The sequence below is a fragment of the Oncorhynchus nerka genome, linkage group LG18 (assembly GCF_034236695.1).
Source record: "Oncorhynchus nerka isolate Pitt River linkage group LG18, Oner_Uvic_2.0, whole genome shotgun sequence".
Lineage (NCBI taxonomy): Eukaryota > Metazoa > Chordata > Actinopteri > Salmoniformes > Salmonidae > Oncorhynchus > Oncorhynchus nerka.
The window spans coordinates 80,312,053-80,332,029 of NC_088413.1; the positions used below are offsets into that span (position 1 = coordinate 80,312,053).

Sequence of the window (19,977 nt, forward strand, 5' to 3'; positions counted from 1 at the left end):
GAGTACACATCATCAATGAGTACACATCAATGAGTACACATCAATGAGTGAGTACACAGCAATGAGTGAGTACACATCAATGAGTACACATCATCAATGAGTACACATCATCAATGAGTACACATCATCAATGAGTACACATCAATGAGTACACATCAATGAGTACACATCATCAATGAGTACACATCATCAATGAGTACACATCAATGAGTACACATCAATGAGTACACATCATCAATGAGTACACATCATCAATGAGTACACATCAATGAGTACACATCAATGAGTACACATCATCAATGAGTACACATCATCAATGAGTACACACCAATGAGTACACAACATCAATGAGTACACATCAATGAGTACACATCATCAATGAGTACACATCATCAATGAGTACACACCAATGAGTACACATCATCAATGAGTACACATCATCAATGAGTACACATCAATGAGTACACATCATCAATGAGTACACATCATCAATGAGTACACATCAATGAGTACACATCATCAATGAGTACACATCAATGAGTACACATCAATGAGTACACATCAATGAGTACACATCATCAATGAGTACACATCAATGAGTACACATCAATGAGTACACATCATCAATGAGTACACATCATCAATGAGTACACATCATCAATGAGTACACATCAATGAGTACACATCAATGAGTACACATCATCAATGAGTACACATCATCAATGAGTACACATCAATGAGTACACATCAATGAGTACACATCAATGAGTACACATCAATGAGTACACATCATCAATGAGTACACATCATCAATGAGTACACATCAATGAGTACACATCAATGAGTACACATCATCAATGAGTACACATCAATGAGTACACATCATCAATGAGTACACATCATCAATGAGTACACATCATCAATGAGTACACATCAATGAGTACACATCATCAATGAGTACACATCATCAATGAGTACACATCATCAATGAGTACACATCAATGAGTACACATCATCAATGAGTACACATCTTCAATGAGTACACATCAATGAGTACACATCAATGAGTACACATCATCAATGAGTACACGTCATTCATTTCTAAATCCAAAACTGGATGTACAGGAACTGCAAATTGCCCCTTTAATTTTTAACCATAAATTATTTGATATGGAATTGAAGACCACTGCAGCACCTCTTTAGGCTGGCTTTGTTCAACATACTGTAGATTCTGTATTAGTTGACTTACTTCATCCATTTTCCATTAGGCCTTTATATTGATGTGTAATGTCTGTGATGTGTGTCTCCCCCTGCAGGTAAGGAGGAGATGCTGCAGGCGCGGGACTTTGAGACGGCCTCTCTGTCTGAGATCAAGGCTCTGCTGAAGAAACACGAGGCCTTCGAGAGTGACCTGGCCGCGCACCAGGACCGCGTAGAGCAGATAGCTGCCATCGCTCAGGAGTTAAAGTAAGGAGGGAGGGAGGGAGGGAGGGATGGATGGATGGGTAGAGGGAGGGATGGGTAGAGGGAGGGAGGGATGGATGGGTAGAGGGAGGGATGGATGGGTAGAGGGAGGGATGGATGGGTAGAGGGAGGGATGGAGGGGTAGAGGGAGGGATGGATGGATGGGTAGAGGGAGGGATGGAGGGGTAGAGGGAGGGATGGAGGGGTAGAGGGAGGGATGGATGGATGGGTAGAGGGAGGGATGGATGGGTAGAGGGAGGGATGGAGGGGTAGAGGGAGGGAGGGATGGATGGGTAGAGGGAGGGATGGAGGGGTAGAGGGAGGGATGGATGGATGGGTAGAGGGAGGGATGGATGGGTAGAGGGAGGGATGGAGGGGTAGAGGGAGGGATGGGTAGAGGGAGGGATGGATGGGTAGAGGGAGGGATGGATGGGTAGAGGGAGGGATGGAGGGGTAGAGGGAGGGATGGAGGGGTAGAGGGAGGGATGGGTAGAGGGAGGGATGGATGGGTAGAGGGAGGGATGGATGGGTAGAGGGAGGGATGGAGGGGTAGAGGGAGGGATGGATGGGTAGAGGGAGGGATGGATGGGTAGAGGGAGGGATGGAGGGGTAGGGAGGGAATCAATAATTTTGTAGTCGAATGTCCACCACTACATCATCGTTGTTACCGGTTTGCCGACAACACAACAGTGGAAGACCTGATCACCGACAACGACGAGACATATAGGAAGGAGTTCAGTGACAACAACCTCTCCCTCAACGTGATCAAGACAAAGGAGATGATCGTGGACTACAAGAAAAGGAGGACCGAGCACGCCCCCATTCTCATCGACGGGGCTGCAGTTGAGCAGGTTGAGAGCTTCAAGTTCCTTGGTGTCCACATCACCAACAAGACTGAAAAGATTTGGCATTGGTCCTCAGATCCTCAAAATGTTCTACAGCTGCACCATCGAGAACATCCTGACTGGTTGGCAACTGCTTGGCCTCCGACCGCAAGGCACTACAGAGGTACTTGGTCGTACGCACTACCATCACTGGGGCCAAGCTTCCTGCCATCCAGGACCTCTATACCAGGCGGTGTCAGAGGAAGGCCCTAAAAATTCACCAGTCACTCAAGTCGCAGGCTGTTCTCTCTGCTACCACACGGCAAGCGGTACCGGAGCGCCAATTCTAGGTCCTAAAGGCTTCTTAATTAACAGCTTCTACCCCCAAGATATAAGACTCCTGAACACCTAATCATATGATGTGTTTAACACTTGTTAGGTTACTACATGATTCCATATGTGTTATTTCATAGTTTTGATGTCTTCACTATTATTCTACATATGTAGAAAATATTAAAAAATTAAGAAAAACCCTTGAATGAGTCCAAACAAATTGATGTGTCCAAACTTTTGACCATTTTTTATACTTTCTTACCAATTATTTTTCTTAAAACTGCATTGTTGGTTACGGAGCTTGTAACTAAGCATTTAACTGGTCTATCTACACCTGTTGTATTCAGCATTTCACTGGTCTATCTACACCTGTTGTATTCAGCATTTAACTGGTCTATCTACACCTGTTGTATTCAGCATTTCACTGTAAGGTCTTTCTACACCTGTTGTATTCAGCATTTCACTGTAAGGTCTACTACACCTGTTGTATTCAGTATTTCACTGTGAGGTCTACTACACCTGTTGTATTCAGCATTCTACTACACCTGTTGTATTCAGCATTTCACTGTGAGGTCTACTACACCTGTTGTATCAGCATTTCACTGTGAGGTCTACCACACCTGTTGTATTCAGCATTTCACTGTGAGGTCTATCTACACCTGTTGTATTCAGCATTTCACTGTGAGGTCTATCTACACCTGTTGTATTCAGCATTTCACTGTAAGGTCTACTACACCTGTTGTATTCAGCATTTCACTGTAAGGTCTACTACACCTGTTGTATTCAGCATTTCACTGTGAGGTCTATCTACACTTGTTGTATTCAGCATTTCACTGTAAGGTCTACTACACCTGTTGTAATCAGCATTTCACTGTGAGGTCTATCTACACCTGTTGTATTCAGCATTTCATTGTAAGGTCTATCTACACCTGTTGTATTCAGCATTCTACTACACCTGTTGTATTCAGCATTACACTGTAAGGTCTACTACACCTGTTGTATTCAGCATTTCACTGTGAGGTCTATCTACACCTGTTGTATTCAGCATTTCACTGTAAGGTCTACTACACCTGTTGTATTCAGCATTTCACTGTGAGGTCTACTACACCTGTTGTATTCAGCATTTCACTGTAAGGTCTACTACACCTGTTGTATTCAGCATTCTACTACACCTGTTGTATTCAGCATTTCACTGTGAGGTCTACTACACCTGTTGTATCAGCATTTCACTGTGAGGTCTACTACACCTGTTGTATTCAGCATTTCACTGTGAGGTCTACTACACCTGTTGTATTCAGCATTTCACTGTGAGGTCTACTACACCTGTTGTATTCAGCATTTCACTGTGAGGTCTACTACACCTGTTGTATTCAGCATTTCACTGTGAGTATTCAGTTCACTGTGAGGTCTACACCTGTTGTATTCAGCATTTCACTGTGAGGTCTACTACACCTGTTGTATTCAGCATTTCACTGTAAGGAGGTCTAGCATTTCACTGTGAGGTCTACTACACCTGTTGTATTCAGCATTTCACTGTAAGGTCTACTACACCTGTTGTATTCAGCATTTCACTGTAAGGTCTACTACACCTGTTGTATTCAGCATTTCACTGTGAGGTCTACTACACCTGTTGTATTCAGCATTTCACTGTAAGGTCTACTACACCTGTTGTATTCGGCATTTCACTGTAAGGTCTACTACACCTGTTGTATTCGGCGCAGGTGACACATAAAATGTGGTGTGATATAACGTCTGTCTCTTTCTTTGTCCCCCCCCCCCCCCCCCCCCAGTGAGCTGGACTACTACGACTCACCCAGTGTGAACAGGCGATGCCAGAGGATATGTGACCGATGGGACGCCCTAGGAGCCCTGACCCAGAAACGCAGCGAAGCTCTGCAGGTACTGTAGGAGGAACCTGAAACTTAGAATTGCTAGAAAGGCCAAAGGCCCCCTCAGACCCACACACACAATGGTAACTAATGTGAATAGGTTCTCTTATTCACAGTGGAATGACTGTCCAATACTATATTAATATTTTGATTCATTTATTTGACTTGGACCAGATGATTCTCATCGTCCTTTGTGATTATTATTCTAGATGATTCTCATCTGTAGTCCCTTGTTGTGATTATTATTCTAGATGATTCTCATCTGTAGTCCTTTGTGATTATTATTCTAGATGATTCTCATCTGTAGTCCTTTGTGATTATTATTCTAGATGATTCTCATCTGTAGTCCTTTGTGTGTGATTATTATTCTAGATGATTCTCATCTGATTATTAGTCCTTTGTAGTCCTTTGTGATTATTATTCTAGATGATTCTCATCTGTAGTCCTTTGTGATTATTATTCTAGATGATTCTCATCTGTAGTCCTTTGTGATTATTATTCTAGATGATTCTCATCTGTAGTCCTTTGTGTGTGATTATTATTCTAGATGATTCTCATCTGTAGTCCTTTGTGATTATTATTCTAGATGATTCTCATCTGTAGTCCTTTGTGATTATTATTCTAGATGATTCTCATCTGTAGTCCTTTGTGATTATTATTCTAGATGATTCTCATCTGTAGTCCTTTGTGATTATTATTCTAGATGATTCTCATCTGTAGTCCTGATTAATTCTAGAGAATCTGTAGTCCTTTGTGTGTGAGATTATTCTAGAGACCAGTTGTAGTCAATTGACTTTCGTCTTGCTCAATGCGCTGACTGTTTTCTTTCTCTCTCTCTCTCTCTATCTCTGCTCTCTCAACAACTCTCTCTGGTGTGTGTGTCTGAAACAGGAGGATCTGGAGACCATAGACCAGTTGTATCTGGAGTTTGCCATAGTTCACACAACTGGATGGAGGGAGCCATGGAGGATCTGAGGACAGGTTAGTTCACACCACTGTAGAGGAGATACAGGTTAGTACTGTAGAGGAGATACAGGTTAGTACTGTAGAGGAGATACAGGTTAGTACTGTAGAGGAGATACAGGTTAGTACTGTAGAGGAGAGACAGGTTAGTACTGTAGAGGAGATACAGGTTAGTACCATAGAGGAGATACAGGTTAGTACTATAGAGGAGATACAGGTTAGTACTGTAGAGGAGATACAGGTTAGTTAGTACTGTAGAGGAGATACAGGTTAGTACTGTAGAGGAGATACAGGTTAGTACCGTAGAGGAGATACAGGTTAGTACTGTAGAGGGGATACAGGTTAGTACTGTAGAGGAGATACAGGTTAGTACTGTAGAGGAGATACAGGTTAGTACCATAGAGGAGATACAGGTTAGTACTGTAGAGGAGATACAGGTTAGTACTGTAGAGGAGATACAGGTTAGTACTGTAGAGGAGATACAGGTTAGTACTGTAGAGGAGATACAGGTTAGTACTGTAGAGGGGCACATACACATACACATACACCATAGAGGAGATACAGGTTAGCGTGCGTACACACACACACACACACACACAGATTTAAAAACACAATTCTTGGCATCTTTTGATCGTGTGTGTGTGTGTACGCATGTGTGTGTGTGTATGTGTGTGTATCTCTGTCTTTCCCTCCCACAGGGTCTCAGTACAGCCCACGAGCAGTTTAAAGCCACTCTCCCTGATGCGGATAAGGAACGCGGTGCCATCCTGGGCATCCACAATGACATCGCCAAGATAGTGGCCACCTATCATGTGAACATGGCTGGCACCAACCCTTACACCACCATCAACCCTCAGGACATCAACGCCAAATGGGACAAGGTACACGAGTTGCACAATTCCCAGGTTCTCCAGATATCCTGGTTGGAGGATTCCTGCACTACCTTCTTATTATCATCTAGTGTCCAAGGGGTTAAACCTCATCAGGTGACCAAGGTACTTAGATATCAGAGGGATAAAACGAGGGTCTAACTACGTGTTTGTCCCGTTGTCTGTCATTCCTCAGGTGAGACAGCTGGTTCCCCAGAGGGACCAGGCTCTGATAGAAGAGAACGCCCGGCAGCAGAACAACGAGCGTCTCCGCAGGCAGTTCGCCAACCAAGCCAACGTCATCGGGCCCTGGATCCAGACCAAGATGGAGGTCAGTCCACACACTTATCCTAGACCTACCCCTGACCTCTAACCTTTACCCTAACCCAACCAAGCCAACGTCATCGGGGCCCTGGATCCAGACCAAGATGGAGGTCAGTCCACACACTTATCCTAGACCAACCCCTGACCTCTAACCTTTACTCTAACCCTAACCCAACCAAGCCAACGTCCAAGATGGAGGCGACCCAGAGTAGAGAACCAGAATGTTCTATTCATTCTATTTCCATGGTCCAAAGTCCAGGCAGAGCAGAAATTACCATTAGTATTGAACTTACTGGCTCCATAGGTTCCTTTGGGGGTATTGCTATCAATATCAGAACATTACACTGTAATGTCCAGTAGAACTGGACTTGGACTCAGAATGAAAGACTCTGAATGCTTGGGACTTGTGACTGGACTTGGACTCTGAATGCTTGGGACTTGTGCCTGGACTTGGACTCTGAATGCTTGGGACTTGTTACTGGACTTGGACTCTGAATGAAAGACTCTGAATGCTTGGGACTTGTGACTGGACTTGGACTCAGAATGAAAGACTCTGAATGCTTGGGACTTGTGACTGGACTTGGACTCTGAATGAAAGACTCTGAATGCTTGGGACTTGTGACTGGACTTGGACTGAATGCTTGGGACTTGTGACTGGACTTGGACTCTGAATTCTTGGGACTGGACTTGGACTTGAGGTTTAGTGACTTGACTACAATACTGGCGTCCTGGGTGTACAATCCACAACTCATATTACCAGCCCCTACCGTCCGGCTCCACGGACCCCCATGAAAAAGAGTGTCACTTCGTAGTCCGTGTTCTCAGAGAGAGGTTTAACTCAAACATTCTGTCCAGTTGGTTTTGCTGAACCCCCTCCTCCTCCTCCTCCTCCATGTTTCTCTCTCTGCAGGAGATTGGTCGTATCTCCATCGAGATGCACGGAACCCTGGAGGATCAGCTGACCCACCTCCGCCAATACGAGAAGAACATTGTCAACTACAAGCCAAAGATCGACCAATTGGAGGGAGACCACCAACTGATTCAGGAAGCTCTCATCTTCGACAACAAACACACCAACTACACCATGGAGGTAAGAACGCAAACGATATTGAGATCGGGTACAATTCTTATTGAGAACCGCAGAACCTTCACAATACGTTTTTGAATGTGTGACCTTACGATGACTATCTTGGGTCTGATCACCCCCCCTTCAGCATATCCGTGTGGGCTGGGAGCAGCTCCTGACCACCATCGCCAGAACCATCAACGAGATCGAGAACCAGATTCTGACGAGGGACGCCAAAGGCATCAGCCAGGACCAGATGAACGAGTTCAGAGCCTCCTTCAACCACTTCGACAGGGTCAGTTTCACAGAGAAGAGACCGTACAGGGAGGAAGAGGTGCTGTGTGGGGGGGTTAGAGACCGTACAGGGAGGAAGAGGTGCTGTGTGGGGGGGGTTGGGAGGAAGAGGTGTTAGTTAGACCGTACAGGGAGGAAGAGGTGCTGTGGGGGGGTTAGAGACCGTACAGGGAGGAAGAGGTGCTGTGGGGGGGGTTAGAGACCGTACAGGGAGGAAGAGGTGCCGACCGTTTCAGGGATGAAGAGGTGCTGTGTGGGGGGTTAGACCGTTTCAGGGATGAAGAGGTGCTGTGTGTGGGGGGGGTTAGGCCGTTTCAGGGAGGAAGAGGTGCTGTGTGGGGGGGGTTAGGCCGTTTCAGGGATGAAGAGGTGCTGTGTGGGGGGGGTTAGGCCGTTTCAGGGAGGAAGAGGTGCTGTGTGTGGGGGGTTAGGCCGTTTCAGGGAGGAAGAGGTGCTGTGTGGGGGGGGTTAGGCCGTTTCAGGGATGAAGAGGTGCTGTGGGGGGGGGGGTTAGGCCGTTTCAGGGAGGAAGAGGTGCTGTGTGGGGGGGTTAGACCGTTTCAGGGAGGAAGAGGTGCTGTGTGGGGGGGGGTTAGACCGTTTCAGGGAGGAAGAGGTGCTGTGTGGGGGGTTAGACCGTTTTAAAACCGAGCCTTTATAGACTCCACCTACACACTCCTCCTACACATCCCACCTACACACTCCCCCGTATCCCCAACCGAGCCTTTATAGACTCCACCTACACACTCCACCTACACACCCCACCTACACACCCCACCTACACACACCTACACCCACCTACACACACTCCACCTCCACACTCCACCTACACACCTACACACTCCTCCTACACACCCCACCTACACACCCCACCTACACACCCCACCTACACACCCACCTACACACTCCACCTACACACTCCACCTACACACTCCTCCTACACACCCCACCTACACACCCCACCTACACACTCCCCCGTATCCCCAACCGAGCCTTTATAGAATCCACCGTTACATTTCTCCATGACCTCATGCATTCTTCCGTAGCCACGCTATTGTTCATCAGTCAGTAATAACCGCAGTTAAATAACTATGGAAGGGAAATCGTGTCTGTCATGTCTTTCCGCTCGCTCGCGATGACGCAGCGTTGAATTAAAAATAGTTTGTTTTTTTAGGGCGGTTATGAGTTCGTGATGGTTTATTGGAGTCTATTGGAGGCAGATATGTAGGGACAACTTTTCCCCCAGAGACATGTGGCTGTAGAGCGTGTCCCTATGGCCTTACAAGGTTTTACAGTCATGTCTCAGACTAAGGGGAAAAATATGTTTCATACCAGGGTTTCACAACCCCCGCCCTCGCCCTCCCCTCGCCCCCTCCCCCGCCCCCCTCCCCCCCCCCCCCCGCCCCCCGCCCCTCCCCCCGCCCTCCCTCGCCCTCCTCCCCTCCCCCCCGCCCCCCCCCCGCCCCCCCCTCGCCCCCCGCCCCCCCGCCTCTCCCTCGCCCCCGCCCTCGCCCCCTCCCTCCCCCCCTCCCCCCCCCCGCCCCCGCCCCTCGCCCCCTCCCCCCCGCCCCCGCCCCCCCGCCTCCCCTCCCCCCCCCCCCCCCTCGCCCCCCCCCTCCCCTCGCCCCCCCCCCCCCGCCCTCCCCTCCCCTCGCCCCCCCTCCCCCCGCCCTCCCCCTCCCCTCCCCCGCCCTCCCCCCCCCCCCGCCCTCCCCCGCCCCCCTCGCCCTCCCCTCCCCGCCCCCCCCCCCGCCCTCCCCCCCCGCCCCCGCCCCTCCCCTCCCCTACCCAGCCAACGCAGCTGATTCAAATAATCCTCGCCCCATCAAGCTTTGAATTTCTGAATCAAGTTCCAGGGGCAAAACCTAGATGTAAATAAATAAACCACTTGACTTTGGGAACCACTGTGTTACATGATGTATGAGGGACATATATGCCTGTCGCACACCGTAACACAAAGCCGTTTGCCTGTCACACTGTGCCCAACTACCTCTGAATGAATGTCCTGTCACTGGACCAAACACAGCACTGTGTCACAGCCTCAGCACCTCAGGTCCTAACGTGTGTTGTGTTCTCTGTCTCTTCTTGTGCATGGCCCCAACCCCTTATCAACCGTACTCCCTTATCATCCATCCACCCCTATCCCCAACCTCTTATCAACCGTACTCCCTTATCCCCAACCTCTTATCAACCGTACTCCCTTATCATCCATCCACCCCTATCCCCAACCCCTTATCATCCATCCTCCCCTATCCCCAACCCCTTATCATCCATCCTCCCCTATCCCCAACCCCTTATCATCCATCCTCCCTATCCCCAACCCCTTATCATCCATCCACCCCTATCCCCAACCCCTTATCATCCATCCACCCCTATCCCCAACCTCTTATCATCCATCCATCCACCCCTATCCCCAACCCCTTATGATCCATCCACCCCTATCCCCAACCCCGTATCATCCATCCATCCATCCCTCCATCCCCAACCCCTTATCATCCATCCATCCCTATCCCCAACCCCTTATCATCCATCCACCCCTATCCCCAACCCCTTATCATCCATTCACCCCTATCCCCAACCCCTTATCATCCATCCTCCCCTATCCCCGACCCCTTATCATCCATCCACCCCTATCCCCAACCCCTTATCATCCATCCACCCCTATCCCCAACCCCTTATCATCCATCCTCCCCTATCCCCGACCCCTTATCATCCATCCACCCCTATCCCAACCCCTTATCATCCATCCATCCATCCCTATCCCCAACCCCTTATCATCCATCCACCCCTATCCCCAACCCCTTATCAACCGTACTCCCTTATCATCCATCCACCCTTATCCCCAACCTCTTATCATCCATCCACCCCTATCCCAACCCCTTATCATCCATCCATCCACCCTTATCCCCAACCCCTATATCATCCATCCATCCACCCCTATCCCCAACCCCTTATCATCCATCCGCCCCAATCCCCAACCCCTTATCATCCATCCACCCCTATCCCCAACCTCTTATCATCCATCCACCCCTATCCCCAACCCCTTATCATCCATCCACCCCTATCCCCAACCCCTTATCATCCATCCACCCCTATCCCCAACCCCTTATCATCCATCCACCCCTATATCCAACCCCTTATCATCCATCCACCCTTATCATCCATCCTCCCCTATCCCCAACCCGTTTATCATCCATCCACCCCTATCCCCAACCAATTATCATCCATCCATCCACCCCTATCCCCAACCCCTTATCATCCATCCACCCCTATTCCCAACCCCTTATCATCCATCCATCCTCCCCTATCCCCAACCCCTTATCATCCATCCATCCACCCCTATCCCCAACCCCTTATCATATCATCCATCCACACCCCTATCCCCAACCCCTTATCATCCATCCACCCCTATCCCCAACCCCTTATCATCATCCATACACCCCTATCCCCAACCCCTTATCATCCATACACCCCTATCCCCAACCCCTTATCATCCATCCATCCACCCCTATCCCCAACCCCTTATCATCCATCCACCCCTATCCCCAACCCCTTATCATCCATCCATCCCCTACAACCCTTATCCCCAACCCCTTATCATCCATCCACCCCTATCCCCAACCCCTTATCATCCATCCACCCCTATCCCCAACCCCTTATCATCCATCCACCCCTATACCCAACCCCTTATCATCCATACACCCCTATCCCCAACCCCTTATCATCCATACACCCCTATTCCCAACCCCTTATCATCCATCCTCCCCCTATCCCAACCCCTTATCATCCATCCATCCACCCCTATCCCCAACCCCTTATCATCCATACACCCCTATCCCCAACCTCTTATCATCCATCCACCCCTATCCCCAACCCCTTATCATCCATACACCCCTATCCCCAACCCCTTATCATCCATACACCCTATCCCCAACCCCTTATCATCCATCCACCCTTATCCCCAACCCCTTATCATCCATCCACCCCTATCCCCAACCCCTTATCATCCATCCACCCCTATCCCCAACCCCTTATCATCCATCCACCCCTATCCCCAACCCCTTATCATCCATACACCCCTATCCCCAACCCCTTATCATCCATACACCCCTATTCCCAACCCCTTATCATCCATCCACCCCTATCCCCAACCCCTTATCATCCATCCATCCATCCAACCCCTTATCATCCAACCCCTATCCCCAACCTCTTATCATCCATCCACCCCTATCCCCAACCCCTTATCATCCATCCATCACCCTTATCTCCATCCCCATCCCCTTATCATCCATCCTTCCCTACCCAACCCCTTATCATCCATCCATCCTTCCCTATCCCAACCCCTTATCATCCATCCACCCCTATCCCCAACCCGTTTATCATCCATCCACCCCTATCCCCAACCCCTTATCATCCATCCATCCATCCACCCCTATCCCCAACCCGTTTATCATCCATCCACCCCTATCCCCAACCCCTTATCATCCATCCACCCCTATTCCCAACCCCTTATCATCCATCCACCCCTATCCCCAACCCCTTATCATCCATCCACCCCTATCCCCAACCCCTTATCATCCATCCACCCTTATCCCCATTCACTTATCATCCATCCATCCATCCACCCCTATCCCCAACCCCTTATCATCCATCCACCCCTAACCCCAACCCTTATCATCCATCCAACACCCCCATCTCTTTCTGCATGACACACCCCTTCCCCTCTCCTATCTACCCTACCCCTCCTGTCTACTTCACCCAACCCTTTCACTGACACCCCTCTGACAACCCCTCTGACACCCCCCTGACACACTTGTTCCATGTGTGCTGTGCTGCATGAACTGTGGCTTTACCTGATACCTGGCACACCTCCACATGGCCCTTCACACCTGGTATACCTGGCCTTGCCCTGTACCTGGCGTTTCACACCTGGCACACCTGGCCTGGGCTCCTACCTGGCTCTTCACACCTGGCACATCTGACCCTTCACACCTGGCCCCCTACCACACCTGACACCCCAGGACCACTCGGGCACTCTGGGGGCTGAGGAGTTCAAGGCCTGCCTGATCAGTCTGGGCTTCGATATCGCCAACGATGCACAGGTACTGAACACAACTCCACACTGCAGGGGCCTGAGGTTAACGATGTCATTTTGTTCTCTTTGTTTTGTACCTTTTATTCCCTTCCATCCCCCTTCTACCTGAATTTATTCCCTGTACCCACCTCCATCCCCCCTCTACCTCAATTCATTCCCTGTACACACCTCCATCCCCCCTTCTACCTCAATTTATTCCCTGTACCCACCTCCATCCCCCTTCTACCTCAATTTATTCCCTGTACCCACCTCTATCCCCCTTCTACCTCAATTTATTCCCTGTACCCACCTCCATCCCCCTTCTACCTCAATTTATTCCCTGTACCCACCTCTATCCCCCCTCTACCTCAATTTATTCCCTGTACCCACCTCCACCCCCTTCTACCTCAATTTATTCCCTGTACCCACCTCCATCCCCCCTTCTACCTCAATTTATTCCCTGTACCCACCTCCATCCCCCTTCTACCTCAATTTATTCCCTGTACCCACCTCTATCCCCTCTACCTCAATTTATTCCCTGTACCCACCCACCTCCATCCCCCTCTACCTCAATTTATTCCCTGTACCCACCTCCATCCCCTTCTACCTCAATTTATTCCCTGTACCCACCTCTATCCCCCTTCTACCTCAATTTATTCCTGTACCCACCTCCATCCCCCGTCTACCTCTATTTATTCCCTGTACCCACCTCTATCCCCCTCTACCTCAATTTATTCCCTGTACCCACCCACCTCCATCCCCCTCTACCTCAATTTATTCCCTGTACCCACCTCCATCCCCCTCTACCTCAATTTATTCCCTGTACCCACCTCCATCCCCCTTCTACCTCAATTTATTCCCTGTACCCACCTCTATGCCCCCTCTACCTCAATTTATTCCCTGTACCCACCTCTATGCCCCCTCTACCTCAATTCTTCTTCTTCTGTCCACCCCCATCTTAATGTCCACCTGGGTACCTGTGACATCCCTCCCCTACTTTATCCTCCCCCCATACATCCTCTTCCACCTTTCAATCTGTTCCTCCTTCGTACTGTTTGTCCCTGGCTGGTACCTGTAGAAGAAAACAGGGATGATGGAAGCGGAAGACTTCAAAACCTGCCTTATCTCCCTCGGTTACAACATGGTAAAGCCAAACCACCCGTTCCATCTCGCCCTCTGTCAAGTACCCTCCTATGTGTGCCTATGAACCTATGAATGTATCAATATGTGTCTGTCTGCCTTGTAGCCATTTGTGGAAAGGCAACAAATGTTCACTTGTCTCTTCAAGATCAGTCCACATTCATTTGAAAACAAAACGGTCCACCAATCACGATCAGATTGATCTCTTAACAAGAAAATATGTCTTGTCTCTCATTTACAGTATAAAAAGCATAGTTTGTTTACGTCATAGCCTGGGACCTGGTTAAAAGTAGTCCACTATATTATAGGGACTGGTATGCCATTTGGAACACAGTCTATATATCACCTTTATGTGAAAGCTCCATCTGCTAACTGCAGTATGTGATGTGATGCTTGCAGTGTATTTGCTTGTTGCTCTGGTGATGGTCTCCTTGGTGATAGTGTTTATGGTTCCTGTCCAATAGGGTGAAGCGGAGTTCTCTCGCATCATGAGCATCGTGGATCCCAACCGGGTGGGCGTGGTCACGTTCCAGGCCTTTATTGATTTCATGTCCCGAGAGACGGCCGATACTGACACCGCTGACCAGGTCATGGCCTCCTTCAAGGTCCTGGCTGGGGACAAGGTAATCATATACATTTAGCAATTATTCAATTAATCAAGCTAGCAAGCAATCAAATCAATCAGTTAATCAACCAATCAGTCAATCAATCAATCAGTTAATCAATCAGTTAATCAGTTAATCAATCAGTTAATCAGTTAAACAATCTGTTAATCCGTTAATCAATCAGTTAATCGGTTAATCAATCAGTTAATCAATCAGTCAATCAATCAGTTAATCGGGTAATCAATCAGTTAATCAATCAGTTAATCAGTCAATCAATCAGTTAATCGGGTAATCAATCAGTTAATCGGTTAATCAATCAGTTAATCAATCAGTCAATCAATCAGTTAATCAGTCAATCAATCAGTTAATCAATCAGTTATTCAGTCAATCAATCAGTTAATCAGTCAATCAATAAATTAATCGGTTAATCAATCAGTCAATCAATCAATCAGTTAATTGGTTATTCAATCAGTAAATCAATCAGTCAATCAGGTAATCAGTCAATCAGTTAACCTGTTTGTGATCCCTTCCCGCGCCAATCCCTTTAGCGGGATCAATTTGACAACATCCAGTGAAATTCAAATTCAAACTGCAGAAATATCAATATTCAAGAACTATAATAACTATACAGTCAAAAATATAACTACAGTCAACAGCAGCAAATATATCAAAATAAAGGGCTATACAGTCAACAGCAACATCTGGCAGGGCTATACAGTCAACAGCAGAACTACAATCATCTGGCAGGGCTACAGTAACTACAATCATCTGGCAGGGCTATAGAGTCAACAGCAGAACTACAATCATCTGGCAGGGCTATCAACAGCAGTACAATCATCTGGCAGATCAACAAGCATCTGGCAGGGCTATACAGAACTACAATCATCTGGCAGGGGCTATACAGTCAACAGCAGATCAACAATCATCTGGCAGGGCAGATCAACAATCATCAATCATCTGGCAGGGCTATACAGTCAACAGCAGAACTACAAGCATCTGGCAGGGCTATAGAGTCAACAGCAGAACTACAATCATCTGGCAGGGCTATACAGTCAACAGCAGAACTACAAGCATCTGGCAGGGCTATACAGTCAACAGCAGATCAACAATCATCTGGCAGGGCTATAGAGTCAACAGCAGAACTACAAGCATCTGGCAGGGCTATACAGTCAACAGCAGATCAACAATCATCTGGCAGGGCTATAGAGTCAACAGCAGAACTATAATCATCTGGCAGGGCTATACAGTCAACAGCAGAACTACAATCATCTGGCAGGGCTATACAGTCAACAGCAGAACTACAATCATCTGGCAAGGCTATACAGTCAACAGCAGAACTACAATCATCTGGCAGGGCTATACAGTCAACAGCAGAACTACAAGCATCTGGCAGGGCTATACAGTCAACAGCAGAACTACAATCATCTGGCAGGGCTATACAGTCAATCATCTGGCAGATCACACAATCATCTGGCAGGGCTATACAGTCAACAGCAGAACTACAATCATCTGGCAGGGCTATAGAGTCAACAGCAGAACTACAATCATCTGGCAGGGCTATAGAGTCAACAGCAGAACTACAATCATCTGGCAGGGCTATACAGTCAACAGCAGATCAACAAGCATCTGGCAGGGCTATACAGTCAACAGCAGAACTACAATCATCTGGCAGGGCTATACAGTCAACAGCAGATCAACAATCATCTGAACTACAATCATCAGGGCTATACAGTCAACAGCAGAACTACAACTACAAGCATCTGGCAGGGCTATACAGTCAACAAGCAGAACTACAATCATCTGGCAGGGCTATACAGTCAACAGCAGAACTACAATCATCTGGCAGGGCTATAGAGTCAACAGCAGATCAACAAGCATCTGGCAGGGCTATACAGTCAACAGCAGAACTACAATCATCTGGCAGGGCTATACAGTCAACAGCAGAACTACAATCATCTGGCAGGGCTATACAGTCAACAGCAGAACTACAATCATCTGGCAGGGCTATACAGTCAACAGCAGAACTACAATCATCTGGCAGGGCTATACAGTCAACAGCAGAACTACAAGCATCTGGCAGGGCTATACAGTCAACAGCAGAACTACAATCATCTGGCAGGGCTACAGTCAACAGCAGATCTACAATCATCTGGCAGGGTCAGTCAACAGCAGAACTACAAGCATCTGGCAGGGCTATACAGTCACAGCAGCAGAACTACAGCAGAACTACAATCATCTGGCAGGGCTATACAGTCAACAGCAGAACTACAATCATCTGGCAGGGCTATACAGTCAACAGCAGAACTACAATCATCTGGCAGGGCTATAGAGTCAACAGCAGAACTACAATCATCTGGCAGGGCTATACAGTCAACAGCAGATCAACAAGCATCTGGCAGGGCTATACAGTCAACAGCAGAACTACAATCATCTGGCAGGGCTATCAACAGCAGTCAACAGCAGAGTCAACAGCAGCATCTGGCAGGGCTATACAGTCAACAGCAGAACTACAATCATCTGGCAGGGCTATACAGTCAACAGCAGATCAACAATCATCTGGCAGGGCTATACAGTCAACAGCAGAACTACAAGCATCTGGCAGGGCTATACAGTCAACAGCAGAACTACAATCATCTGGCAGGGCTATACAGTCAACAGCAGATCAACAATCATCTGGCAAGGGCTATAGGGCAGTCAACAGCAGAACTACAATCATCTGGCAGGGCTATACAGTCAACAGCAGAACTACAATCATCTGGCAGGGCTATACAGTCAACAGCAGAACTACAATCATCTGGCAGGGCTATACAGTCAACAGCAGAACTACAAGCATCTGGCAGGGCTATACAGTCAACAGCAGAACTACAATCATCTGGCAGGGCTATACAGTCAACAGCAGATCAACAATCATCTGGCAGGGCTATAGAGTCAACAGCAGAACTCAACAGCAGAACAATCATCTGGCAGGGCTATACAGTCAACAGCAGAACTACAGTCATCTGGCAGGGCTATACAGTCAACAGCAGAACTACAATCATCTGGCAGGGCTATACAGTCAACAGCAGGGATCAACAATCATCTGGCAGGGCTATACAGTCAACAGCAGAACTACAATCATCTGGCAGGGCTATACAGTCAACAGCAGAACTACAATCATCTGGCAGGGCTAGTCAACAGCAGTCAATCACAGCAGAACTACAATCATCTGGCAGGGCTATACAGTCAACAGCAGAACTACAAGCATCTGGCAGGGCTATACAGTCAACAGCAGAACTACAATCATCTGGCAGGGCTATACAGTCAACAGCAGATCAATCACAATCAGAATCTGGCAGGGCTACAGTCAACACAGTCAATCAGCAGAACTCAACAGCAGATCAACAATCATCTGGCAGTCAACAGCAGAACTACAATCATCTGGCAGGGCTATACAGTCAACAGCAGAACTACAATCATCTGGCAGGGCTATACAATCATCTGGCAGGGCTATACAGTCAACAGCAGAACAATCACAATCATCTGGCAGGGCTATACAGTCAACAGCAGAACTACAATCATCTGGCAGGGCTATACAGTCAACAGCAGATCAACAATCATCTGGCAGGGCTATACAGTCAACAGCAGAACTACAAGCATCTGGCAGGGCTACAGTCAACAGCATACAGTCAACAGCAGAACTACAATCATCTGGCAGCAGAACTACAATCATCTGGCAGGGCTATACAGTCAACAGCAGAACTACAATCATCTGGCAGGGCTATACAGTCAACAGCAGAACTACAATCATCTGGCAGGGCTATAGAGTCAACAGCAGAACTACAATCATCTGGCAGGGCTATAGAGTCAACAGCAGAACTACAATCATCTGGCAGGGCTATACAGTCAACAGCAGATCAACAAGCATCTGGCAGGGCTATACAGTCAACAGCAGAACTACAATCATCTGGCAGGGCTATACAGTCAACAGCAGATCAACAATCATCTGGCAGGGCTATACAGTCAACAGCAGAACTACAAGCATCTGGCAGGGCTATACAGTCAACAGCAGAACTACAATCATCTGGCAGGGCTATACAGTCAACAGCAGATCAACAATCATCTGGCAGGGCTATACAGTCAACAGCAGAACTACAAGCATCTGGCAGGGCTATACAGTCAACAGCAGAACTACAATCATCTGGCAGGGCTATACAGTCAACAGCAGATCAACAAGCATCTGGCAGGGCTATACAGTGAATACAGACATCAAACATTAAATCCTTATTTACTCAAACAAAACTATTTTTCCTTCTTCTCTCTTCCTACACCAGAACTTCATCATGGCTGATGAGCTTCAGTCAACAGCAGAACTACAATCATCTGAGTTGCCTCCTGATCAGGCAGAGTACTGCATCGCGCGCATGGCGCCCTACAGATCAACAAGCATCTGGCAGGGCACAGAACTACAAATCATCTGGCACGTCAACAGCAGTCAACCCCGGCGCCCTGGACTACATGTCCTTCTCCACCGCTTCCTACACCAGAACTTCACGGAGAGAGTGACCTCTGAGTGACCTTTAGGTGACCTTTGACCCTGGCCTGGGAGGTTATGCCCTGGGAGGTTATGCCTTATGAGGTCGCTCTCCAGTTTACCTGCTCTCTCCACCGCCCACAAGATCCTCCTACTGCGCTCCCAGTGAGCACAAGACGTTGACAAAACGTCCTTTTGTTTGAAAAGACGTCAAAAATACATATTTCTGGTTGAAAATATGTCATTTTTGGTAAAAAATATGTTTAAAAAAATATGTATTTTTGATTGAAAAGACATCAACATCTTGTTCTCACTGGGCCATCACTACAGCCCTGCTCTAGTCTGGGTCCCAGATCTGTTGGTGATATCTTACCATACCGTCACTCATCGTTGTCATGCCAGTTTGCCAAAACATCACAAGACAGATCTGGCATCAGGCAAGCTCTGCTCTACAGTGCTCAAAACATAACAGATAGATATGGCATCAGGCTAGCTCTGCTCTACAACACTCAAAACATGTTTCTATGTTGCTGGCCTTATATTATATGCCATTGTCATCCTGTCTGCCACTTTCTCCTCTTTCACCCCTTCCACCTTCCACCTCCACCGCCCTTACCTTCCT

At 47.9% G+C, this 19,977-nt stretch overlaps 1 protein-coding gene across 1 annotated transcript in view; it reads left to right on the forward strand.

Moving 5' to 3' along the window:
* The window catches only part of actn1 (actinin, alpha 1), a 124,243-nt gene extending 104,845 nt beyond the window's left edge, over positions 1-19,398 (forward strand). The window contains 13 exon segments of the mRNA XM_065003382.1: positions 1,317-1,467; positions 4,412-4,520; positions 5,402-5,441; positions 5,444-5,495; positions 5,715-5,742; positions 6,172-6,354; positions 6,539-6,673; positions 7,577-7,756; positions 7,881-8,027; positions 13,048-13,128; positions 14,179-14,244; positions 14,705-14,863; positions 19,156-19,398. Coding sequence (XP_064859454.1) covers positions 1,317-1,467; positions 4,412-4,520; positions 5,402-5,441; positions 5,444-5,495; positions 5,715-5,742; positions 6,172-6,354; positions 6,539-6,673; positions 7,577-7,756; positions 7,881-8,027; positions 13,048-13,128; positions 14,179-14,244; positions 14,705-14,863; positions 19,156-19,398 — 1,574 coding nt within the window.
* The last annotated feature ends 579 nt before the right edge of the window (positions 19,399-19,977 follow it).